General features: G+C 42.3%; 1 protein-coding gene and 1 non-coding gene across 3 annotated transcripts; both read left to right on the top strand.

Moving 5' to 3' along the window:
- The first annotated feature begins 1,888 nt into the window (after positions 1-1,888).
- On the top strand, positions 1,889-22,752 carry KPNA4 (karyopherin subunit alpha 4). Of its 2 annotated transcripts, none has more exons than XM_064665764.1 (17): positions 1,889-2,235; positions 9,617-9,661; positions 10,438-10,527; positions 10,614-10,643; positions 10,731-10,783; positions 11,495-11,590; positions 11,689-11,774; positions 13,722-13,808; positions 14,001-14,170; positions 14,262-14,306; positions 15,188-15,319; positions 15,550-15,682; positions 17,188-17,288; positions 17,912-17,983; positions 18,661-18,823; positions 19,615-19,709; positions 20,777-22,752. In XM_064665764.1, exons 1-17 carry the CDS (start codon positions 2,167-2,169, stop codon positions 20,873-20,875), a joined length of 1,566 nt encoding a protein of 521 aa, XP_064521834.1. In that variant the 5' UTR covers positions 1,889-2,166; the 3' UTR covers positions 20,876-22,752. The 2 variants fall into 2 exon arrangements, with proteins under 2 accessions (XP_064521834.1, XP_064521833.1); XM_064665763.1 differs by having other exon boundaries at positions 1,891-2,235; positions 15,550-15,678; positions 17,184-17,288.
- LOC135419975 (small Cajal body-specific RNA 7) lies at positions 16,003-16,307 on the top strand. The gene has a single exon (XR_010433246.1). It is a non-coding gene; the product is annotated as a small Cajal body-specific RNA 7 (non-coding RNA).
- Positions 22,753-24,592: the final 1,840 nt, after the last annotated feature.

The following is a 24,592-nucleotide window of genomic DNA, read 5'->3' as shown; positions in this document are numbered from 1 at the left end:
GCATTTCCCACCAGAGCTTTGACTTCTTTTCTGTCAACATGCAAGACGACAGAGAGGAATCCCCACAACCCCTGACTGATTTTCCAGTCACTAGAAGTGAGTACAGACTACAAGTAGGATCAGGGCAGAATATATATTTTCATATACACACACTTTCCAAAGAGTAGTTCTAGTTATGCACAGAGGTATCATTTTCTAGATCAAATTATAGAAGAGGGAACAAATTTACCATCCTCTCTGCTCTGCAAGTGTATCTCTATTTCTTTCAATACTCTTTACCTCATTTCTATAAAACTTAACAAGAGTTGAACAGCAGCTTTTCCCCCCACCCCGATATTCTGGAAGCCTGGGGGGAACAGGTATTACTCTGAGCATATTTTCTTAATAAGTTAAAGCTGTGTCCCAAATATCATGGGTGTTGGGAGCTTTCAGAAGGAAATACCCTGGGTATTTTGTAAATAAATCACTTTGTTTTCCTGGCTCTTGTTGATCTCTCCACCTTACCACAAACTTTCTGCGGTCTGATCACCTGCATCACAGAAAAGGTGCAGAATTAAGAGATTTCTTTTGTATTTCTGAAGACTCACTGTCAAGAGGCAATAGTTTGTCAGATACAAGTTTCCAATAAGTAATTTTTTTAGAGTTAGGAGTGGTTCTGGGAGAGGGGCAAATACAAAGTGTAGCAAGGTGAGGAATTAAACTGTCAAATTTTGACTCCATGAGGCGGGTGAATGCAAAGTCAAATGAGGAGAAGGATTAGACTGTCAAATTTTGGCTCCATGAGGGGAGCAAATACAAACCCTAGTGAGGGGATGTATTAAAGTGTTAACTTTTGGCTCCATGATGGGGGCAAATGCAAACTCTAGAGAGGGAAAGGATTAAACTGTCAAACTTTCAGGTCCGTGAGGGGAGCGAACGGAAAGCGTAGTTCGGCTCCATGAGGGGGGCAAACGCAAAGTATAACAAGGGGAACGTATTAAACTGCCAACTTCTGGCTTCATGAGGGAGATAAACAGAACGATTGAAGTGTTAACTTTCGGCTCCGCGAGGGGAGCGAAGACAAGGTCTAGTTCGACTCCATGAGGGGGGCGAATGCAAAGTGTAGTGAAGGGACTGATTGAACTGTTAACTTTGGCTCCACGAGGGGAGCAAATACAAAACGGGGTGAAGGATTAAACTGTTAACTTTCAGCTCCACGAGGGGAGTGAAACGTCAAGTGCGTAGAGTGAGGGGAACAATTAAACTGCCGACTTCCGTATCAGTGAAGGTCATGAACGCAAAGCCTAGTGCAGGTCAGGATTAAAGTGTTAACTTTCAGCTTCATGAGGGGACGGATTAAACTGTTAACTTTCGCGCCATGAAGGGAATGAACGCAAAGTATAGCACGGAAAAATATTAAAGTGTTAACTTTTGCTCCATTAGGGGAGCGAATACAAAATCAGGTGGGGAGACGGAATAAAGCGTTAGCTTTCGAATCCGTGAGGGAAACGAACGCAAAGTGTAGCGGGGGGAAAGATTAAAGCGCTGACTTTCGGTTCCAAGAGGGAAGCGAATACCAAACGAAGAGCTGGGTCGCATTAAAGCGTTAAGTTCCTGCCCTGACAGCGGCAGCGCAGGCGCCGCGGCGGGCAGGGAACGCCCGTCCCCGCTGCGCTGCTCCTCCCTCCCCTCATTCCCCGCACCGCCCAAGATGGCGGCGGCGCTGAGGCGAACGCCCCCCCCCCTCCTCCCTCCTCCCTCCCGCGTCAGCGCGCGCCCGCTCCCTCCCTCTCGCCGCCGCGCGCCATTGGCCGCGGGGCGCGCGCGGCGCAGCCAATGGGCGGCGCGGCCCAGAGCGAGGCTGGCCCCGCTTGCTCCCCCCCCCGCCCCCCCCCGCCCCGCTCGCACCGTCCCTTCCCTTCCCCTCCCCCGCGCGGCGGCACCGGCGCGTTGGGGCCGCGGGACCGACCCGCTCCCGGCTCCTCCCGCTGCACGGACCGACCCCGCACCGAGCCCGGCCCCGCAGCCACAGCACCCCACACAGCCCCGGCCCTCCCGCCTCGCCGCGGGCCCGGCGGGGGCTTCCCCCCCGGCGCGCTCGGGCCCCGGGCGGAGGAGGAGGAAGAGGAGGAGGAGGAGGAGGAGGAGGAGGAGGAGGCGGAGGGGCCCCCCCGCGCCGGCCCCGCCATGGCCGACAGCGAGAAGCTGGACAACCAGCGCCTCAAGAACTTCAAGAACAAAGGCCGCGACCTGGAGGTGAGCGGGGAGGGCACGGCGAGGGGAGGAGGGAGGAGGGAGCGGCGCAGGCCGCGCGGTGGGGCGGGCGCGGCCCGGCCCGGCCCGGCCCGGCGGAGCCCGGCGAGGGGCAGCGCCCGGCCCGGCGGCCCCGCGGGGGCTCCGCGATCCCCGGGCCGGCCAAACCCCCGGCCGGGCACCGCCGCCGCCCACCCCGCCCCCGGGGCCGGGCGGCCCGGCCTTAATTTCTCCATTAACAGTCGCTCCGAGCAGCCCCTAAAACCCTGAGTCAGGAATTAGGCCCCAGCTGGGTGTAGCGCTGCGTGCCTCCAAATAAATAAATAACTGCCTGCTCTTTATAAGAAATATTATTTAAAAAAAAACCCAACCACTTTTCTCTATCTCTCTTTTTTTTTTCTTTTTTTTTTTTTTTTTTAATGTTACTCTCTCCCTGCTTTTCCCTTTTTTCCCCCCCCTCCTCACTTTTGAGAAGCAGCTCTGCCTTCGTAGCACGGGGCCTCGAAACTTTTTTTGGGTGGCCGCATTGCCACATCCGTTGTCTGAGCTGTGAAGGTGCTTCCTAAACGCGGCAGAATATATATAAAATATATAATTAACTCGGGGTTTCCTCGGTAAATAGTAAAATTTTAAAATTAGGCGTCAACCCTCTCCCTTAAGCTCACACCCAGGAGCTTCAAATTGTCAGTGCAGGGTTCTGGATGAGAATTTTGGCCGGTTTTCACTGGCCTCATGGTGTCCCAGCGTTTTCCACGATATTCCAGTGTTTCATGTGAAGACAGGACAGCATTTCTGTTTCAAAATAAGAGGTTCATTTATGTTGCTGGCGTTAATTAAAACATCAGCCAAGTTTCCCATCTGAGCGATTCAGAAGTCAGTAACACCTCGATTTCTTCTCCAAGTAGATTGATAAAACAGTTTATTATTTAGTTATATACAAAGTTTGGCGGTGCCAAAAATACTGGGAGTGGGAATAATGAATTGCTCTGTTGTGAGGTTGGTTAGTAACCACTTGCCCTCGCGTGTTAATTTGTTTTTATATAAATTCTGTTATCGTTGACTAGGCAACTGTAGGAAGGCATCTTTGGGAAGGCACATAGAAATGATAATACAGTGAAAAATGGGATGAATAGGAAGATCCAGGTTGGAATTCAGCTGCTTGGGTGCCTGTGCACAAAGTTTTAGGGTAAATGGGCTGAAGTGGGGAAGGTTCAAGATGGACACATGCAGGGAAACCACGTGTGTGTGTCAGGAAGCAGGGGATCTCTTCAGCGTTGTTTCTTTATTTGCTTGTGCACTTTAAATGGCCTTTTACCCAGTGAAAACCCACTGCAGGGCCGTGTTAAATTTTAGATATTGACATTTATCCAGCAAATCCTGGAGCATATGCCTGGTACCCAAAATAACCCCCGTGCAGGGCTGTTTTTCATACAATAGCTCAGGCTCCTGGCTGTCCTTGCTGCTAATTAACTGCTCACACATCCCACTTGTCATAAGTGAGAGGGAATTGGCCCTGTCCTCTCAGCAGAGTGTCCTGGGGTGGGATAACCCCTAAACACCCCAATTATTGGTGCTTTGGGCACAAAGTTGTCTATTTGCTTGCAGAGGAAGCCAACACTTGATCTTTATCTCCTTCCCTCCTCCCTCTCCTTCACTCCTCCCCCTTCTTATCTCCGCTGAATTTCTGCCTTCACCATGTGTTGCTTTTCCAAAGAATCTTATTTTTCTTATCCATGACAAATAATAAATCCCTCTAATTGTGGTGAATCCCAAGTTAATAGATACTTCCAGACACTGCAGTAAAATACAAACTTAAAAATGATATTTCTCTGATTCCACGTTGCTCAGATCAGTCCATTGGCAGTTACATTGCCAGCAGTTCCTGGCACATTGTCCTCACCTTCCAGGACTTAAATATTCACAGAAGATTTTGGTATTTCTTACAAAAAGTCGTGGAATTTCCTGCATTTTATCTCTTAAAATACTAAGCATATATTTACCTTTTTAGGTACTTAACGACTTAAAGTTGAACTTTGATTTTTCTGTGCTTCTAAAAATACAAATTCTGGCCTTGAGAAAAGGTGCAAAAAAAGACAGAAAACCCAAAGCACACACACCTGTTTTACATAAGCAGTTCAGCAAAATTCTTTGATATGCTGAAGTGTTGGGTAAACCCTCGTGCAGGGGCATGTTGTAAACAATTGTGCCATGTGTTTGGAGATGACAGATTGGTGATGGCACTGGGAATAAAGTGGGAGCTGAGGCCACAAACATAAAATATCCCCTTGTCTATTTTCCTTATTTATGGTCCTGCTCCAAGGAATACACAGGATAATAAACTTTTTAACACTGGGGGAGTTTGTGCTGTGAGAGCAGTAATTTGAGGCAGTATCTCTCTGTATTTTTGAGCATTTCTAGTCAGGTCTAGTTAAGGCCTTCAAGATTTAAGAGTTGTTAGAGCTGGGGGGGGGGGGAAATAGTGTTGTTACAGCACAAAGAGGAGCCTTAAAAACTGCAGAAGTGGTCACTTTATTTTTTTTTAACATCCAGCCCCAAAATCTTCCTTGAACAAGGGCTTATCTGGACTCTGATATTAAATCATGCAAATGCTTATCCATTAGGGAGCTGGTTAAGGTGACTTTTTTCATCTTGTGTCTTCAAGGAGGAACAGGTTTTACTTGAGCTTTTTTTTTTTTTTTTTTCCCTTGAATAAGAAAGGGTGAGCTGGTTTTTTTTCTGTTTGTTGTGGGTCTGGCTGTGCTGCCACCAAATCTTCTTTCCAATTTATTTTTAATTGTAGTCCCACAGACCTTGGAACCAAATATTAGATCTTTACAATGAACAGGCCAGAAAAGTGTAAATTCATTGTGTCTGTGATAGTTTTGTGAACAGTTTGGGTTTAAATAATATCTGTTTAAATACTGCATTTAGGGGTCTTGAGTACAGCCTTGTTTTGGGAAGGTTTGAAGAGATTTGGACTGTTTTATTTTTGCTTCATTTTGTTTCACCAGGTGATCCAACATCTCATTTTCTGGTGGTGACTGTTGCCTGCTGCAGCATTCAGATCTCACTGACATTTAGATTTTTGGGGTTTTTTTGAGATGAAACAAAAAATATTTCATGCATATTATTTCTCTGGGAATACTGGAAGAATCTGCTGAGTTCCTGCTGGCTTTTCCTTCCCTGACTCTTAAGAATTGCTTTAATAGTGGTAAATAGATAATTCTGCTCTGTAATTGAGTGATGCATGATGTGAAATGATGATAATACTGCGATGCAGAGCACTCCAAAACTAATTTTGGAGCAGCCATTGAATGAAGATGTTTTAAGATCAGCAGTGTCAGGATTTTAAGAGTTACCAGTAACGTTCACTGGACTTTAATAATGTGTTTGAGAACACCAAGGAAGCTCCAGGGGAGTGAGGGAAAGGTGCTGTTAGGAGATATATTGAATATTGCAGGTGCTTTGAAGCTTTTCAACCTTTTCTGTATCCCACACAAAATAGTTTCCTTGGGATTAAATATGGAAGAACTGAAGGAGAGCAAGAATTTCACTCACTGAGTTAAAAATAGGTTCCTTTAAGCTGACTTGGAGTTCTGTGGTGAAGCTCATCCATCTTGTCACTTCAAAATGATCCTGAGATATTTGTATAAGGCATTTGATTTGCCATGCCCAACTTCTGCAGGAAAACCTGGGGTGACAGCACATACAGTGTCCTTTTGATTTGTATTTATTTATCCATAGCTGAGAATCCCATTATCCTTCTGAAGGGGGAACACTTGCTGAGATTTGGTTTTTGGGGCCATCTTGTAGAGGCTGTGTTGGCTTTAAAATTCCAGAGGATTTGTATCAGTGATCTTGGGAGAAGACTCGATTGTTCCAGTTTGTAATGGATCAGTATAGGAGAGAAATAATATATATATACTATCCTAGGATTAGAATGGGGGGGGAAATAATGGATGGAGCAGGGCCTGGATCACTGGATTACACTGGCTGTGAAAAGTGAGGGGTTTTATCAAACCCAGATATGAAGTTGGATGTACCTGGAGGGCTCTTCCCTTGTTTTATAGTTTGGTGCCTCAGACCTGGGAAGGACAGGACAAGGTTTCTTAGTCAGTGCTGTGGTTGGAGACAAATCCTCCCCTTGCAAACTGAGTGCTTTGAGGAGCTACTCTGTGAGTAAGCAGTGTTTTAATAAGAAAACAATCAAAAATGCCATCCAGCTCACAAAAGCTTGAGGGGGTAAATAATCTATTTGCACACCTACACCCCATCCCCTCCCCGGGCTGTTTTTTGTTGGGTTTGTTTTCTGTTGGGTTTGTTTTCTGTTTGATAGCAACTTCCTCGGGAGGAACAAAGGCCCAGCCAACTCTGCTGGGCAGTAACTGTTGCCTTTGCAGTTCCCCAACAGAAACTCTGTGCCTTTGGAAACCATTCCCTGGACTGAGAGGAACAGGTGAAGTTCTGCCTTTATTTGTGTGCTGCCAGACCTTCCTGTTGCAGGTGTATAAATGGAGCTGCTCAAGTGAAATATTTTATAACAGCCAAAAAAACCCCACCCAGCCAGCAGTGAAGGCACTGTGTGGTGCTTCAGGGAAAGAAGAGGGGTCAGGATCCTGGAGCACAGCTCCAGGTGTGTTTAGGAAGGGCTGGCACGTGGAGCTGGGAATGCTGCCTCTGTTCCTGGCATTGTTGTGAAAACTGGGATGTCTGGGGATCCTGCAGGCATCAGCTACCACGAGATTTTAATGATAAGCTGAAGGGCTCAGTCATGACTAATGGTCAGAAATAGCCCTTATGATAAATCTGAAGCTAAATATAATTGAAAAAAAGGAGGATGGAGGGGTGGCCATCCCAGGCTGACAGAAATAGATCGGATCATTTGATTTTTGATGTAGCAAACAACAAACAGGATCCAGTGACTGCAAGAGCCACATGAATTCCTGCTGAAGTGATGCCTGTTTTGCAATTGGAGCCCTTGCCAGGGCCATCCTGAACTGTGCTTCCAAAACTTTTAAGTTGAGAATGGTTTCCTGCTCACAGTTGTGTCAGTGCAAGCTGGGAACTGATTCAGAGAAGTCTGACAAGTGTGATCTCCCACAGAACAGAAGGAATAATGTCCCTTTCCAATGCCTCTCTTCCTGCCCTTAGAGCTGTTTTCCAGAAGACAACACAAGTTGATCTGGACTCTGCTTGGCAGTTTAGTTTCTCCAAACTGTTCCATCCCCAGGCTGAGGTGGTGATGCCGTGAAACTCCGGGACAGAGCTGACCTCAGTTCTCCTTTGTTGTGCTTTTCCTCTTCCCGGGAGGAAGAGCAGTGACAGGTTGACCAGTAATAACTATTTTGTCAACAGACCACTGTTTACCCAGAGGATTATTTTAGTGGAGCCCTATTTTGGTAAATTGTGCCTAAGAGTGACTTCACTGGCAGCTTTTGTGAGTCCAAGGTGTGCAGGTCTCTGCAGAGCAGGCAGGAATTAAACCAAGGGCCTGCCAAGGGAGGGCATTCTTGTTCCAGCAGAGGATTTTTAAGTCTAACCAATTGTATATATGACTTCTCAAGTAAAGAAACTTCTAAATGACACACCTGAGGCTTTGTTCTTGTGCAGGTCCCACTCGCTCCTCCCCCTGTCTGTGTCACATGTGCTTGTCCTGGTGCTGTGTTACCACCACTAATTGTAGCAATTATTTTTAGTATCCTTTACACCTTAATGTCCCTTTTAAGTTGGTGTTACAGCAATTCAGTGTTTTACTCCTTGAAATGTCCATTGGGTTCTTGCTCTTGGTGACCAGCATGTCTGGGAAGGATCATCCCTCTCCCCCTCTAGCTTTCTGATAGGAATGCTTCTTCTGTTGGGTTGTGGTTTGGGAAGGTGTTAATGGTCCTGTGAGCTCATCAGGGGTATGGTGCAGTTCTGCAGTCTCATTATCAGAGGTTTTTCCCATATTATTTTCATACTGGATGTGCCAGGGTAGTCTTGGAGAGGCTGCACTGAGCACTGTGGCTCAGGCTGAGAGCAAGAGCCTGCAAGAGATGGGTCACTTGGGAAGTTGTAGCATCTTCCCAGAGCCTCTCAGGGGTGGGATGGGATCCAGGAGTGGATCAGCTTCTCTTGGAGCCCAGAGAATTGACCCTGGAGTGCTTCCTGCCTTCAGCCCTGCTCCTCAGAGCAGCCATCCATGGGCCAGGTGGGTAGCACACCTTTCCTGGGGAACCCCAGCTGGGAATGCTGCCCTGCATTGGAGCACCCTGGGAGCTGTGTGGCTGCACAGGAGAATTTTTAGCCTTGGAATACTTTGCACTTGGCTGTTGTAGCTTTTCCCTGGTTGCTGCAGCTGCTGGAGTTGCTCCTGGGTTGGATTTTCCCCTCCCCTGCCTTTTTTTCTCCTCATAATGAGCTGCTTTTTGGTCCTCAAACCATGACAAGTTCTGCCTCCAAAGCAGTGGGGAACCATCCCTTCTTTTCCTTTCCTGTCCTCTTCATTTTTCTTGGAGCTCCTTCCTTTGAGGAGGTAATTTCTCTTGCTCAGAGCTGAAATTTGATTCTGAAGAAATGCGCATTATTTTTGATAAAAAAATAATTATTTTCTGAAAGTCAGGCATTTAATCCTTATCTTCAGCAGCTTCTTGCTGTTGATGTTAAGCTGCTCCTTTTCCTTCTGTCCTGTGTTAGTGCAGACCTTTATTTCCAGGACTTCAGACTTTCCCTGGGACTCGTGGAAGTGAAGTCACAATAGAAGTGGAATTGTTTTGAACTTTGCAGTGAATGAGAGCAGCAAAGTTCAAAGTGTGGAACACAATCACTCCAGACTGATTTATTCTCCTGTTTTCACTGCAGTAGCAAAGCAGAATAAAACAATTTATGTATATTTACAAATTGATTTTTTTCCCCCTCAATTCTGTCAATGGGAGCTGTAGAGAAAATAACCCCCAAAAAATTGCTCTCAAAGTACCAGGATTTTTATATGGTTTCCATCTATAAACAATAGTTTTGTAGCCTGGCTTTGCTTACAAGATATCTTAATTTGAGCTTATTTATAAAGCTACTTCACTGCTGGTTTGCCATGGTCTTTATAATGCTTCTGGGGCTGGTTTAGGCACAACTCTTTCAATTTTCCCTTTCAAGGACACCTGTTTATTCCTGGTTCCATACACCCTTTTTTCTTCATCATGAACACCTAGGAAACTGTTTTACTGTGAAATAAAATAGACACAAATAACGTAGTTACTTCCAATTTCCTGTAGGATTTCTGCTTTTATAATGAAAATTAAACCCTTTGTGTACAAGTATTTAAAGTGCATCAACTTAAATAGTTGTACAAGAACTTTTAAAATTGGTCTGAGTTCAGAATATGATGTATTTTGATCTTGATTCTTTGCAGACTATGAGAAGACAAAGAAATGAAGTTGTGGTGGAATTGAGAAAGGTGAGATGATCCAGGATTTTTATTATTAAATGGGATTTTACATAGTAAAATGTAAGAGTTTCTGTTTAAGACTTTGTTCTTTCTGTATCCACCAAAAACATTGTTCCACTATCTCTTCATCTTTACTAATCTAAACTTTGGCTTAGAAGGAAGTTCTGAAATTTTTATACCTGCTACTGAGAGTTCCATAATTTTTTGTCCTGAAAACCAGGGTTTTATTTGTAATTTAATAAATCACTCTTGCTCCTCCAGCCAGGTTTTAAACACTTACAAAAAGCTTGTTTTTCCCTTTGGAAATCAGATGCTCCTGCTGATCTGTAGGCAGAAAGCTGTTTTCTTACAGCACACAATAGAGTGGGAGAGTCTGAAGGTAACACTAGAATTGCTGGAAAACTGGCTCCTGAGGAAAGGAATCACAACTGGAATTATTTTCCTTGTGGGATGAACAGAAAGTTGGCCTCTGGGAATTGCTGTGTCTCATTAGAAGTGGTGACAAATAGGTTGTGATGTCAGTGGGGATGGATTTGTGCACGTGGAACTTCCAGCACAACTTGGTGCTGTGTCCATAAAGTTGGAGGCAGGATTTTTTTGGGAAGAAGTGTTTTCCAAAATGTGCTTCTCTGTGCAGTCCATTCCAGCTTCCTGGTAATTTTAGCACTATCAATGACAGCATGTTTATGATGCTTGTTTAAAACAGAAACTTCTCTTCTTTCCTTTAAACCCCCACACCTCCTAAATCAAAGTTTTGAAGGTATTCACTCCTTTTTCTCTTCCAGAACAAAAGAGATGAACATCTTCTAAAGAGAAGGAATGTTCCCCATGAAGATATCTGTGAAGATTCTGATATAGATGGTGACTTCAGAGTGGTAAGAATTAACTCTCAAGCATATCTTCTTTTTGCATGCATTAAAAACATTTTGAATTTCTAACTGCTTTTGTCTCTGTTTTTTAGCAAAACACTTCTTTGGAGGCAATAGTACAGGTAAAACCAACTTAATTGTTTAAATATTCCTTGTGTCATGGTGACAAATGTGTGAAAAATCTAATTATTTTTTTTCTTTTCTTTTAGAATGCTTCAAGTGACAACCAGGGTATACAGTTAAGTGCTGTGCAGGCAGCAAGGTAAGAACACAGCTTTCTCAAATATCTTGGTTTTTATTCTCATTTTATCATGGTTTTGGAGTCAGAAGATATGTTCTAACTTAACTGAAAATAGCATGTAATTAACTGATTTTTTTTAAAAAGAAAACTTGATATCAAGAACTTCAGAAAAAATCAAGACATCTTTTAAGTAGCGTGGATTGTCATTGTAGGTAAATACATGGATTTATCTTGGTGCAAACTTGATGCTTCTCACAAGTAGAGTTAAAATATATAATTAGGAGGACTGCAAAGTGTTCAGCTTTAAATGCAGAAGGGTCTGAGTATCTCCCTTGGTGGGTGGAGGAGGAAGGAGCTGGTGGAGGAGGGTGGAGCTGGAAAACTCTGTCACCAGTAAAACAAAGACCAAACTTCCCTGGTGGAGAAAACATGGCACTGAAACTGGATGCAATGGCTTTGGCTTTCCAATAGCTCAGTAATTTTAATTTGGGGGCTTTGTTATTTTCACTTCAAGTGGAGAAAACAAATCTTGGGAGTAGAGAGACACACTGGGGAAAAAATTGCCAGCCCTGAAGGTGGTGTGGCACTGGAACAGTTTGTCAGGGAGGCTGTTGGGACTCTGTGCTTGGAGGTTTCCCAAACTCAGCTCCAGGAAGCCATCACTGCCCTGCTCTGGATTCCTCATTGTGATTTCTCTGCTAAATGTGGTTTTTTTTCTCCTTCCCCAACCAGGAAGTTGCTCTCCAGCGACCGCAACCCACCCATCGATGATCTAATAAAATCAGGAATATTACCTATTTTAGTGCACTGTCTTGAAAGAGATGACAAGTGAGTATTTCATGTTTTCATTGCTGGTATGTAACTGACGTGTGAGTGATTTGAGAACTCTCATTACAATAATTGTTGTGTTTCTCTTCCCTTACCAGTCCTTCTTTACAGTTTGAGGCCGCGTGGGCTCTGACAAACATCGCCTCTGGAACCTCGGAGCAGACACAGGCCGTGGTTCAGTCCAGTAAGTCCAGCAGGGTTTGCTCATGGGTAACACTCTGAAACTGCCACAACAATAACATCATCTAAAACACCCTGTAAAAAACATCCACAGCCCCCCCTGTTCCTCTCAAGCAAGTTCACAAATCCACACGTTGGATTCGGTTGAAATCAGTCACTGAGGGACCTGCCCATGAAGGTTCCTGCCAGATGTTCTACCTCTGGCAGGTGGTGTCAGGTGAATCACAGGCCTGCTTTTGGTCTTTGTTTTCTCAGGGTTTAAATTCAGTTGGGTTTCCTAAGGGTGAGTAACATCTTCTGGAAACTCACAGTGTTTTAGCAGAGTTGGTATCTGCTGGTTTCCAGTTTGCAAACTTAAAAACAAACAAACAAACAAACAAAGACCCAACAAAAACCTTGAAACAAACACCAAAAAAACAACCAAACAAAAAACAACAACAACAAAAAACCCACAGGAAACAACAACAACAACAAAACCAACCAAAAAACCCCAGTGGAGGGATCTCATGTCTCACTGCAAAGAGTGTGGGAGAGCTGAGGGCCAAGTCCAGAGGGTGCCTGACATCAAACTCTTCCAAAATCAAGTTGAAGGAAAAAAACCTGTCCTTCATACTGCATGGAAAGAAATTGCTGTTGGATTTGCAATCTGAATTTTGCCAGGCAAAGGAAACTTTCTTCTACCCCCCAAGCATGTCTTAAGTTGAAGTAGTGCTTCTGTTGGTAAAGCAGAACTAAGTAGAAGTGTGCAGGATTTTTGAGGGTAGTGAATGAAAGAGAGGTGCTTGAGCCTCCTGGAATAATCAAACATAATGTGAAACAAGTTTTGCCTAAAATTTAAGCAAAAAAATACAAAAATACACAGAACTTATGTTGGTTGCAAGATAAGTTGCCCTTTGCTTTCCCAACCTCAGTGTTAAAAAATTAAACCTCAGTTTAATTTGGATTGGACCCTTTTACTGTGTATCTTAATTCTTTTAACTTCCCTTTTTCCCATCCTCTTCCTTCCCCAGTTGCATCCCAAGTTTTCTTTTGGAAATCTAATTAATAGATAATCTGTCCCACACCTCTGATCTAGAACACTTTGTATTTAAACCTAGTTTATCAACAAATTGAGCACTGCTGTCAGTGGTGTTCTGTAGGTCTGTGTATGCACTAATTAGTCCATTTAATAGCTCTGACACATGAAAATTTGATTTATTTCAATGAAAAAGATGGCCTGTTGTAATCTTTCCAAAAGTACTTAATATGCTTGCTGGGAAGGTTTTTTTTCTCCTTGCATCCAGGCCTTATAAAATAGCCTTATTTAGTAGGAAATAAGAATCCTGCTGTGATTTATTTCTCTCTAGTAAAACATGATTTACATTGAGAGAGCAACTAAAAATACCAGTTTCTCTTGAAATCTGTGATCTAAAGTAAATGGTTTTTTTTATAGGCTCAACTATTATGTAAGCAAGCACCTTAGTGCTGGGGGAAAATAAACCAGGATCAATTATCTAAATGTGGAAGCCTTTCCTGCCCTCTTCCTACATTCCCAGTCCATAATGGAGCTGGGCCCCTACTTACTCTTAAATTGGTTCATTTGAGTGGGTGAGGTTGGTCTTAAAGTTCCTGCTTTGCACTTGATTCTGATGCAAAGCTTAGTGACATTTATTGAATTCAGAAATCCTGTGCTAAATCTGGAGTCCTGACAAGCTCCAGTAAACTTGTGAGACTTGCAAACAAATTCAATGTCGGGGTTTTTTTAATATTCTGAAGGGCAGGCTCTGTAAGAATACCCAGCAAAGGAAGAATTATTGCAGTGTTTTATTTCAGTGTCACCTGGGAAATTAGTGAACTTTTGACCAGTTCTTTACCAGGAGAAAAATTTCCTCTGTAAGAGTTGAGGATGTGAATATCTGGTGTTTTGAGAAGCACTTTTGACCATCCCATGGGGGATTTTTGTGCCTTTCAGATGCTGTGCCGCTCTTCCTGAGGCTGCTGCACTCACCTCATCAAAATGTCTGTGAGCAAGCTGTGTGGGCTTTAGGAAATATCATAGGTTGGTGTTACCCCTGAAAACTTCTAAGGATGTTTTAGTGTCCTTTATAAAGTTTTTGATGGAATCTTCAGGAATGTGTTGGGCTGTCCACTCTTCTTGGTGGTTTGGTGTTGTCTGCCCACACATCCCTAAATCCATGAATTGTGGAACTTTGCTGTTGAAATAACAGTAATTCTTTGCTGTCTCTACCAGGTGATGGACCCCAGTGTAGAGATTATGTTATTAGCCTTGGAGTAGTGAAGCCTCTGCTGTCCTTCATCAGCCCCTCCATCCCCATCACCTTCCTAAGGAACGTTACCTGGGTCATGGTCAACTTGTGCCGCCACAAAGACCCCCCTCCACCGATGGAGACCATCCAGGAGGTGATGGAATTGGGACCCACCCCCAGCTGGGGGTTTGTCTGCCTTAAAAATAACTTCAAGTATAAAAATAACTGTTCCTTTCCCTCCTCAGATCCTGCCAGCGCTCTGTGTTTTAATTCACCACACGGATGTAAATGTAAGTAACCAAACTCAGACTCACTTTTATGCTCTGAGATAGTTTTGTAGCTATAATAAACTCTTTTTGTAGTCATAATTAACTCTTTTTCTTTATAAAAACCTGTGATGTTCCCTTTCATTAGGGCAAACTTATTTTGATATCTTTTAACTGCTTATTTTTAAGTCTTAATTTGGTTTTTTTCCCTGGTATTTCTGTGTCTTTGCAAGTGTTTATTTGCATGTGCTTTCCCTGCACTTAAAAATAAAATGCAGTTTCAGTTGTATTTCTGTGAGCATTCATTTACAGATAAATACAGGAATTTTTGTGCCTAGCACTTGAATCTGTAATGAAAATCAGTATAAATGAAATTAAAAACAGTGTCTGCTACACATGTCAAATATCAGGTTTAGATGCAACTTCTGAGGTGTCAAATATGAACATTGTTATTTAATAGTGAAGTAAATGAGCAAGACTTTACTGAAATGATAAAATAGCTCATCTTTTTGCCTAAACACAAATGAGAATTTAAGATTCTTTGCTTCCTAGTGAAGTTGTAGCTCAGTTGTCTGAGTTGATGGCAACAGTGCTTTGCCAAAATATGTCTTAAATATATTAACTAATGTTCATACAGTAATTGTGCTCTTTAATTTCTTGGCTGTAAGTAGGTGAAATTGAGCTTATTTGAATTTTGGAAATGGCTGTATTTCAATCAGTCAGGAGTTGTCAGCTGCAACAACACTCCATTTTTACAAGCTGTCAGTCGAAATGTTCAGATTTACAGCTGTTTAAATTAGATTTTCTGTGTGTGAATGCACAGCACTAATGGAAATTAATCTTTCATTTATTTTTAACTGTAGTTTTAATTATTTTGGTGCTATTTCTGTCCCATGTCCTGTCAGATATTGGTAGATACAGTCTGGGCACTCTCATATCTAACGGATGCTGGCAATGAGCAGATCCAGATGGTCATAGACTCCGGAATAGTCCCTCATTTGGTTCCTCTTCTCAGCCATCAAGAAGTTAAAGTGCAAGTAAGTTTGGATCCCTTGAAGGAAGTGCTGCTCAAAACGTGCTACTAGAGAAAGTAACTGGTTTCTTTTTAGAGTTGGAGTTTAAAGAGCTTTTTTTTTTTATTTTCCTGTGTGATTTGCATAAAAGCTTTTGCTTTCTGAGCTGTTTGTGCTCAGCCAGAAAAAAAAAAAATATTTGGTGAAAAGAGCTGCGTTGAAAGGAAGTGTTTTTGTTTGTGGTTCATTTCCAGACGGCTGCTCTGAGAGCTGTAGGAAACATCGTCACCGGCACCGACGAGCAGACACAGGTAGTTCTCAACTGTGAAGCTCTCTCACATTTTCCAGCACTTCTGACACATCCCAAAGAAAAAATTAATAAGGCAAGTGATTGTACCTGACTGATAACTTTTGTATCTGGCTTAGCTTGGATCCCACACAATGCAGTGTCACAGAGGTTTGAGTAATTGGCTCCTTACGCCAGTTTATGGCAGTTTGCAGCAAGTGCTGAGGTTTTTCTGGAGATTAACATCCACAGGAAAATCTCTGAGGAGCTGCAGACTTGTACTTGACAAGGATGTTGTTTCCTGATTTTCTTCTAATTGAATTTTTATGAAATCAAAGCTTTATCTTCTAAATCTGGCTGTTGACTTAAAAGTTGGGAGTTCTCGATACGTGAAATGTCACTTTAATTAAACTGACTCTCTTGGAAGTGATGAAATAGAGATAATTGGATGTCTTTGAATGGAGTGTGTGTGAGAAATGGAATTTAAACCAAGTCAGCTGGGGGTGGGGTGGGGGATGTGTGTGGGGATGGATGGAAAAGGCTTTGAATGGGGGCACTGACTTCCGTGCTGACTCCGGAGTGCATCTGAGGCGTGTTGGGCACTTCTGGGGCCACTCTGCAACACTGCCCATGATTAAAGCCCAAAGCAAGCCCACCAGGAGAAGCCCAGACATCCGAAATCTCTAACAGGGTCACTGATGAAAGTGGTCCTGTGATCTGATCTCAGAGACTCAGTTGAATGAAACGTGAAAATTCCAGACTCTCACGTGGAGAGAAACATTCAGCTAAAAAGTTGTTGTTCCAGAGAGATTGAGAAGGGAATTGAGCAGTGATGGAAGGTTTCTAGGAAGGCAGAAATCTTTCCAAGTATAAGATTAGAAGCTGATACTCTGAATATACTGAAAATTTCATGTGAAACTGTTATTTCTTGACTAAAGGATCGATTTCCACTTAAAAAGGTGTGTGGGGACTTTTGATTCTTACTGAACATAAGAATCCAGACACACTCTTTGACTTAGTTCAAAATTTAATTTTAAATTTAATTTTTAATTTAATTTTTAATTCAATTCAGGACTGGGAGGGGCTGCTGGGGAAAAGATCTGTTCTTGCACACTGTGCCAGGCACCTGCTTTTGGATGTTGCTGGAAGGAGAGTCCTGGGCTTGTGGACAGAATGAGCATCAAGGGGCCAATAACTGTTGAAAATGAAGCATTTAAGCAATAGGTGTTGTGTTTTTTGATTGAAGCCAAGGAGAGGGACATTATGAAGGAGGTAAAGAACATCTCCTGCCACTCTCATGTGTGGAAAACATGATGCTGTCATGCATTTTGGAGCTCTTCTGGCCATCAGCTGAAACCTGCTCCAGCATTCATTGTCAGAGGTGGAAGCAATTACTGAGTGCTCATCTGTGACTTCTTTTTTTATGTCTCCAAATAATTTTTCCATTTAATCTGAAGTGTTTGGTTGTAAACTGGTAACAGTGAAAGATTGGAGAGTCTTGTGGAGTTGGAAAAATGTGCATGTTAGAGGATCTTGCTGGAGGGGGAATAAATGCTCTAGAAGACTGTCTGAATTAATTCCTGCCATCCTTTTGTTTTGCAGGAAGCCGTGTGGTTCCTATCTAACATCACTGCAGGAAACCAGCAGCAAGTTCAGGCAGTAATAGATGCAAACCTTGTTCCAATGATAATTCATCTTCTAGATAAGGTTAGACCACAAGGATTGGTGTTGAATGCTCATGTGGGACTTCAAATACCTGTGTTTGTTTTCAGTTCTTTGGTTCTTTGTGTCTCAAAATGTGAGTTTCCAAACCACCTTGTGGCTTGTCAGAAACAAGGGGGTGGCTAAAAGAAAGTAGGAAGTATTCAGGGGAAAAGACCATTCATAAATAGTTCTGTTAACTGTCAATTTATTGATCCCTGAGAAAAGAACTGGAGACCTTTCAAATTGAATAAACAGCCCTGAGCTGAGGAACTTGAGAGGCAGCCACAGTTGCAGTGTGTGCAGGGCTTTATCAAAGCTGACACTTAGTGCTTATCTCTGCCTGTAGGACATGACAGCTGTTGATAAGGAGTGGGAGAGAGTGGAGTGAGTGCTGCAGTTTTATGTGCTTTGATGTAAACAAATTTCCCTTCCCCTGGAAGATCGATTGGAAAACGTGGTTGCAGGGAAGGGAGGAACAGAACAGGATTTGGGAGTTACTTTCCCTGCTTACACACAGCTGATACAGTGATACTGTGCAGGGTGGACTGTAACAAGTACAAGCTTTTCTGGGAATACTGTTCCAGAAAGCCTGGAGTGATTGTTTGTGTCTGTGGTTGTGTTTTCAGGGTGACTTTGGTACTCAGAAAGAAGCTGCTTGGGCAATAAGCAACTTAACGATCAGCGGAAGAAAAGACCAAGTGAGTCAAACTTTGAGGTCCATTCCCTGTCTTGGGTGCATTTGAGGGAGTGCCAGGATTATGGATGTCTCTGTTCCTCCACTGTTCAGTAACTCTTCCCTATTCCACAAGGGATTGGAGAGTGAGCTTCAGTTGGAAGCTCATTCATTTCTGGAATGACATGACATCTTAGGATGGCCTGGGAGCTGGGAGTGACTTCATTCAGGGTCTGATGGGATTCCTGGCATTCCACATCCCCTTTTACCTTTTTCCCCAACCATCAGAATGTGATAATTACAAGGGTAGTATCCCATTAGTAGAATTACACTAGTTCATTGTAAACCCAGATTAGGGGCAGGGTTGGGGTGGTGCTGCTGATTTTCAAAGATGAGGTTGAAGCTCCTTATCTGATACTGAAAAATTCAGTGTCTGCTACTTGTGTATTGTAGCCCTTAAATATATTTATAACTTGATCCATAAATGTCACCTTTTAATAATAATAATAATTACATAATAATAGTTAACATAAATGTTACCTTTAAATGCTCCAAAAGGGGATTTTTGAAAGTGGCCACTGCAGAATACCTGGTTGGGTAACTTTGAGCACTTGGCCTTCATGGAGCTTGTTTGCATTTGTGTTTGTGCTGCACTGTTTGTCTGCCACATTCCTGGTGTAACTCCTGCCTTTCCTCCCTCAGGTGGCTTACTTAATCCAACAAAATGTAATCCCTCCCTTTTGCAATTTGCTGACAGTAAAAGATGCACAAGTTGTGCAAGTGGTTCTGGATGGACTAAGTAATATATTAAAAATGGCTGAAGATGAAGCAGAAACCATAGCCAACCTTATAGAAGAGTGTGGAGGTAGGAGGATCAATATTTCAAGAGGTTTTTTGCAGAAATTGATGTTTTGGCTTCCTGCTGTGTGTTGGTTAAAACCTTTTTTAAAGTGACCTTTTCATGCCTGTCACATGAATATACCCAGCTTTTCCTACCTAAGTTAAAATGTGGAGGAGCTGGATAATGGCAGTAAAACTTATTAAATGCTGATTTTGTAACAGTCATTTATTAGACAGATTATTCTCCTTGACAGATTAGTTTCTGTTAATGTAGGGATGATGTGCTTACCTTAGTCATGCACAAGTCATGTCCAGGTGGACTTGAAAAAAAGAATTCCAGATACAGTGGTTTTAAAAATATGATAACTTTAGTTTCCTAATGGCTCTGAGACTTCCTCTATGGTGGTTGTTATTTAAGTTGACTGAAACTTTTCAGGGATGAAAAACAGTGATATTAAATTTGGGCACAGGTAAAAAACTGAGTGGGATTTGTTAACATGGAGTAGAATAGTCTTTAAAATGCCAAATCTTGAGGGAGAGCAGAAAAATCAAGTGACTGGTGATGGCTGGGAGGAGAGAAGAGGTGTTTGAGCCTAAACTCTGCTTGTCAGAGCTCCAAAAATACACGTGTATGTACTTGTACACTTATTTGTCTGTATATAAATGTGTATAAAAATATACATAAATAGTCAAATATGAGTTTACAGCACCTTAATCATAGTCACTCTGTTCCCAGATTTGTTTTTAATTTCTTCCTTGGAAAATTGTTTTGCCTGAACTCGGTGTTCTGATATTTTCCTCGTGCATTTGTCACAGGGCTGGAGAAAATTGAACAGCTACAAAACCATGAAAATGAAGACATCTACAAACTGGCTTATGAGATCATTGATCAGTTCTTCTCTTCAGATGATGTGAGTGTGTCATTCTCTGCAGTCTGCCCTCGTGGTGGTTGATATTTATAAATATGGTTGGGGGTAAAGCTGCTCTGTGGGACTCGTTCGGTTCGGTGCAGAACGAGCCCTGGTTTAAACCGAGTGCCTCTCTCACCATTCCTCACCATGAAGCATCTAAAGAAGATCTGATGCCTAATTTAAGCCTCATCTCTAGGGATTAAAATCCCAGGCTTTGAATAGTTCCCTTACCTCTGAGCCCCTGCCTGAGCCTGACATTTCCCCTTTGATAAGCTCCCTGCTGCCTCGAGTGCCGAGTCGGAGCTTGTGCTGCTCCTGGCGCAAACCGCTTGGAATACTGGAATAATTTCAGGGGTGGGATGTACTGATCAAGAATGTTGTTTTCATTTCAAACACGTGACACAAATCAAAGGGAGGTTTGATTTGTGTGCACTTCAAATCATAATTGCAGAGAAAGGAAAAGCAGTCGTGGCAGTCTGTGCCGTGAAGGGAGAGGGGGTTTCTGCTTGGTTGGAGAACTGCAGGAATGGTAGAGCTCAGCTGCATTCGTGCCCTGTTTTCACTTTGAAGATCATTTTGTGCTAGACTTTCACTTTTATGTGAGCAATAACATCCAAGTCTTGTTTAGCAACTTAAATTTTGCATAAAGAGCAGGACTTGAAATTTAATCCAGTGTCAGTGTGGTAACCTGTGTTACCAAATATGTGCTACCCAGTTTAAATAGAAACTGCAGTCTGGATTTAATCCTTGCTTGACTTAATGGTATTGGTCATCTCTTAAGAACTGTGAATGTTTAGAAGACCGACAGAATACTTTTCCAGCAGTGAAAATTCCATAAGCAGGATATTATTGGGTGCCATGTAGACTTTCCTGCTAAATAAAAGCTAAAACAATTCAGCTTAAATTACTTCATTTTAGTGCTCTACTGAACTGGGGGGAAGAATGGCAAGACTCAGTGCAGGGAAGTTCATTAGGTAGAGATGGAGATGATTTTTGGAGTGTGCAGCTCCTGTTTAGTGAGGTTTTGTGTCCCTGTCCCCACTCACAGTGTTCCCATTCCGTTCCAGATTGATGAAGATCCAAGCCTTGTTCCAGAAGCAATACAAGGCGGAACATTTGGTTTCAATTCATCTGCCAATGTACCAGCAGAAGGGTTCCAGTTTTAGAGTGGTATTTTGGAAGTTAGGTACAATGCAGCACTGAATAAAACAAAAAAAAAAAGGTTTGATCCATCAATCTTGGCTCATGGGATCCGCTGCTGCATTAAATCGGGAAAGCAAATGTGAAGATTTCATTTGGAATCACAGAAAAGCCCAAATGAAGTCAAGATGGCGAGTGGGTGCGAGTGAGAATGAGTGGCAAAATGTAATGAAAAACTTCACACTGAATGCTTATTTAGATTGTTCAAAGAAAAAAAAGGGCTACAGGTCACAGATCTTCAGTGCCTGAGACGGAACACCGACTTCCTAGAGCAATTGGGGGAAATGCAGTATATCATCATCAAGCCTCGTAAGCATAAGAGAATAGGATGCCCACATAAGTCCAAGAGAATGAGCCCAGGCCTTGCTATGAAGCACCGTGTGAATGGACACCGTTGAGTGAATGTCTGGACTCGCTGCCAGGCTGGATCCCAGCGGGGGCTCCGGGCTGGATCCCAGCGGGGGCTCCGGGCTGGATCCCAGCGGGGGCTCGGGGCCAGCGCCGGGCCTGCCGTGTGATGAGAGAGTGGGTGTGATGCTGTCTGTGAGCGCATGGAGCTTGAGTCGCCTTCAGGGGGCTGGAACAACCTAACCCATCGACTTGGAGTGTCACCTTACACTGGACACCAGACCGGTTTAGCAGCAGACTCTGGTTTACTCCTGCAGCCTGTGTTTCTCTTGTTTTGTTTTGTTTCCTTTTTTTTTTTTTTTTCTCCCCCTCTTTTATTTTTTTTTTTTTCTTTCGAGTTATTTTTCATTTCTTTCCTGTACGGCTTCTTTTTAGTTTGTTTGTAAAGTCAGAATTTCAGGAAGGCTTCCCTGTGCATTTGCACCAGATGAATGTTTGATGTTATGAAAAGCTTTTCCATATCATCAAAACTAATTTGTAGATTTTTGCATGGAAAAAAAAAAATCATTCATTTCCCTTCGAACTAGACTGTGTTGCAGTACACAAGTTGCCATAATAGTAGAAAGCAGTAAAATGTGGTAATAAAAAACCTCATCCTTTTCATTTTCAAAGATAACATGAAGACCTTTGCATGTGGTAATCTACAGCATAGTTCATTTTTAGATTTTGTTGAGTCCTGTAACCAAAATGTTTCTGTTGTGGTAGGATACCGTGCTGTGTTTCAATGTTACTTGTTTTCAAACTTTGTTTTCTATGAAAATGATATGGAAACGTCTAAAAAATGAAATTTGGTGCATATGTACTGCCGAATAAAGACCGAGAAAAGAGGTGTGAATAGATGTACAAATCAAGTCATGGTTTGAACACCTTTAATATGCCTAATCCAATTGTTTTAGACTCTTTTTATCTTAGATGTAGGCAGCCATGAACAATCTATTTTGAGCCACTTTAGAGAGAAAACTTTGTATTTTTAAAACTTGCACAAAAAGGATGCAAGTGTTTTTATAATTGGAGGAATGCCTCAGTTTTGAGGTCCTGCACACTAAATTCAAGGTGAGGTTACAAATTTGTACAAACTGAACTCTTTATAAGGTGGCTCATTGTAGGAAATGCTGTGCCTTCCCCTTTGAGCACAAGTGTTGCATGAACAACAGTTTGCTATAATAAATAAAACATACCAGATTAGCCACCATTAGCATCTATATCTACCTTGTGTTTTAAAAATCAACTGGTAATTCTGAAACACTGTAGAATGGATAAAGATTATTTTGTGATCATAACTCTTTGTTGGACTAGAGTATTTTTGCAGCATTCCTTGTCATCAGAAACATGGTTAAAAGTTTAAAACTAGAAGCAGCGGAAACTAGCTTGTGAATTTATCCAAGTAGAGTGCAGGCTAGGCTGTCTTGGGGAAAATAAACATTGAAACTTGCAATTCTCGTGCTTTGGCTGCTTCTTTCTCTAATACATTCGTTTTTCATCAAAAGGTGCAGAGATTATTTGAAGAAAGTGGCTTCCTGAGTCTCTGGGCGTGAGGTTTTTACCTGCCAAAGGTCTGTGTGTGGTGTGGAGGCACGTCATTATTTTGGTATAAATCCTGAAAAATAACTGATTTACTTAATTATGTATTCACTAAGAAATTAGGGATGCTTTAATGTTAAATGAAGGGAAATAAAATCCTTTCTAAGGAAAATTCCACTCAGTAAATTACCATCTTCCCACTAAACCACCTTTGTGGAGGATGTGCTCTAGAAAATGGCTTTATTGGAATCTTTTCTTGTTGGGGGAAGGGGAGAACAGATGTTTGTGGCAACTTTACTGAACTTTCTGAGCAGCTTTCTTAAACAAAAACCCGTCAGAACACTGGCAAGGTCTATATTTACTGCCCCAAAATGCTTTTTTTTTTGGCACTTCCCTGATGTAATATAATTACAGTAAATTACCTTAAGGTAATTCAGGCTTTTTGCCTTTTTTTCATGGGTTTTTAAGTGAAAAATTCTCCTGCCCTGCTTCCCAGCAGATCCTGTCACTTGTTGGCTCACCAGAATGTGGATAACTGAAATATTCCAGCCTCCACAGGGTGGCACTGCTGGAGTTCTTTGGGAGCAAAACTGAAACCACTTTGTCCGGTGCCTTTTTTTCCCCCAAAGTTGCAGCTTGAGGTGATGGAATTAAATACTTTGTTGGAGAAAGGGAGTTGCTTGGGAATCTTGGGTATAAACAATAAATAACTTGGATTGCCTTTAGGAATATTGATCATATTGAGGTTGGATAATTATCAACTCTTCCTGTGTTTTGGAGTAAAGAATTCTCGTTTCAGCTGAACTTAGGGTAGCAAATATCTAGAAAAAGATTTAAAAATATTAAAAGGACAACAATCCATAAATAATCCATAATGCCAGGTAGGATTTTTATCCCAAGGAGCAGCGTTGCTGGACCAAATAACTGCCCTGGAACTTTGGGATCTGAGAAGAATATGATGCTGAATGGAAAGGAGCAGATTGAGAGAGGTTGACCCTCTTTTCTTTCTCTCCCACTGCTGGAAGTGGAATTTTCTCTGGTTGTGTGAAGCCTTTCAGTATTTCAGAGCCATTTCCTGGATCATGGAGCCCTGGACAGACCTATTTCCCATCCTCTGGTGGATCACAGGCATTCCCACTGAGCTGAGAACTGCTTTGGTAGTGGAACAGGTTAGTCTGTTTGAAAATAATAATTTATGGATAGGATGTCATTCTATTAAAATGAAATACTGGCTAAGGCAGCTTTATAACTTAAGAATGTCTTCATATTAATACTTGTAGATTTTTGCCACTTTTAACTCTTAAGTGTTTCCTCATCTCTGCGTGTCACCAAATTCCTGGCAGGAAGGCTGGTCCTGAGGCTGGGAACAATTAGAGAAGTCCTGCATCTGGATCAAATAGACTTTGTGAGAGGAAACTTAGTAGCAGGAAACGTGTAAAGTTACAAACTCTAACATTTTTAGCTACTGCTGGAGCGAAAAATGGCACAAAGAATAGATTAAAAGAAGGTAATATTGGTTGATTATCTACAGAAAAACGATTGGAAACCTAATTTCCCTAAAGGAATTCCCATTTTTGCTTGTAAATCCATTCTAAATGGGGGTCCTGTATTTGTACTGCTGGTTTGATGTGCTCCAAAGCTGAGGAAGAGCTTTCATTAAAAAAGAGTTGTCATTAAAACTGCTGTACGTAAATAGCTTGGATGTACTTTTAAATTATAGGGTGTTGAGGAGCTGGAGAAGCATCTTTGGAGAA

Source organism: Pseudopipra pipra, chromosome 10 (assembly GCF_036250125.1).
Source record: "Pseudopipra pipra isolate bDixPip1 chromosome 10, bDixPip1.hap1, whole genome shotgun sequence".
In the NCBI taxonomy this organism is placed as follows: Eukaryota; Metazoa; Chordata; class Aves; order Passeriformes; family Pipridae; genus Pseudopipra; species Pseudopipra pipra.
The sequence above is the reverse complement of the archived record's forward strand: the minus strand, read 5'-3'. Positions and strand labels throughout refer to the sequence as shown.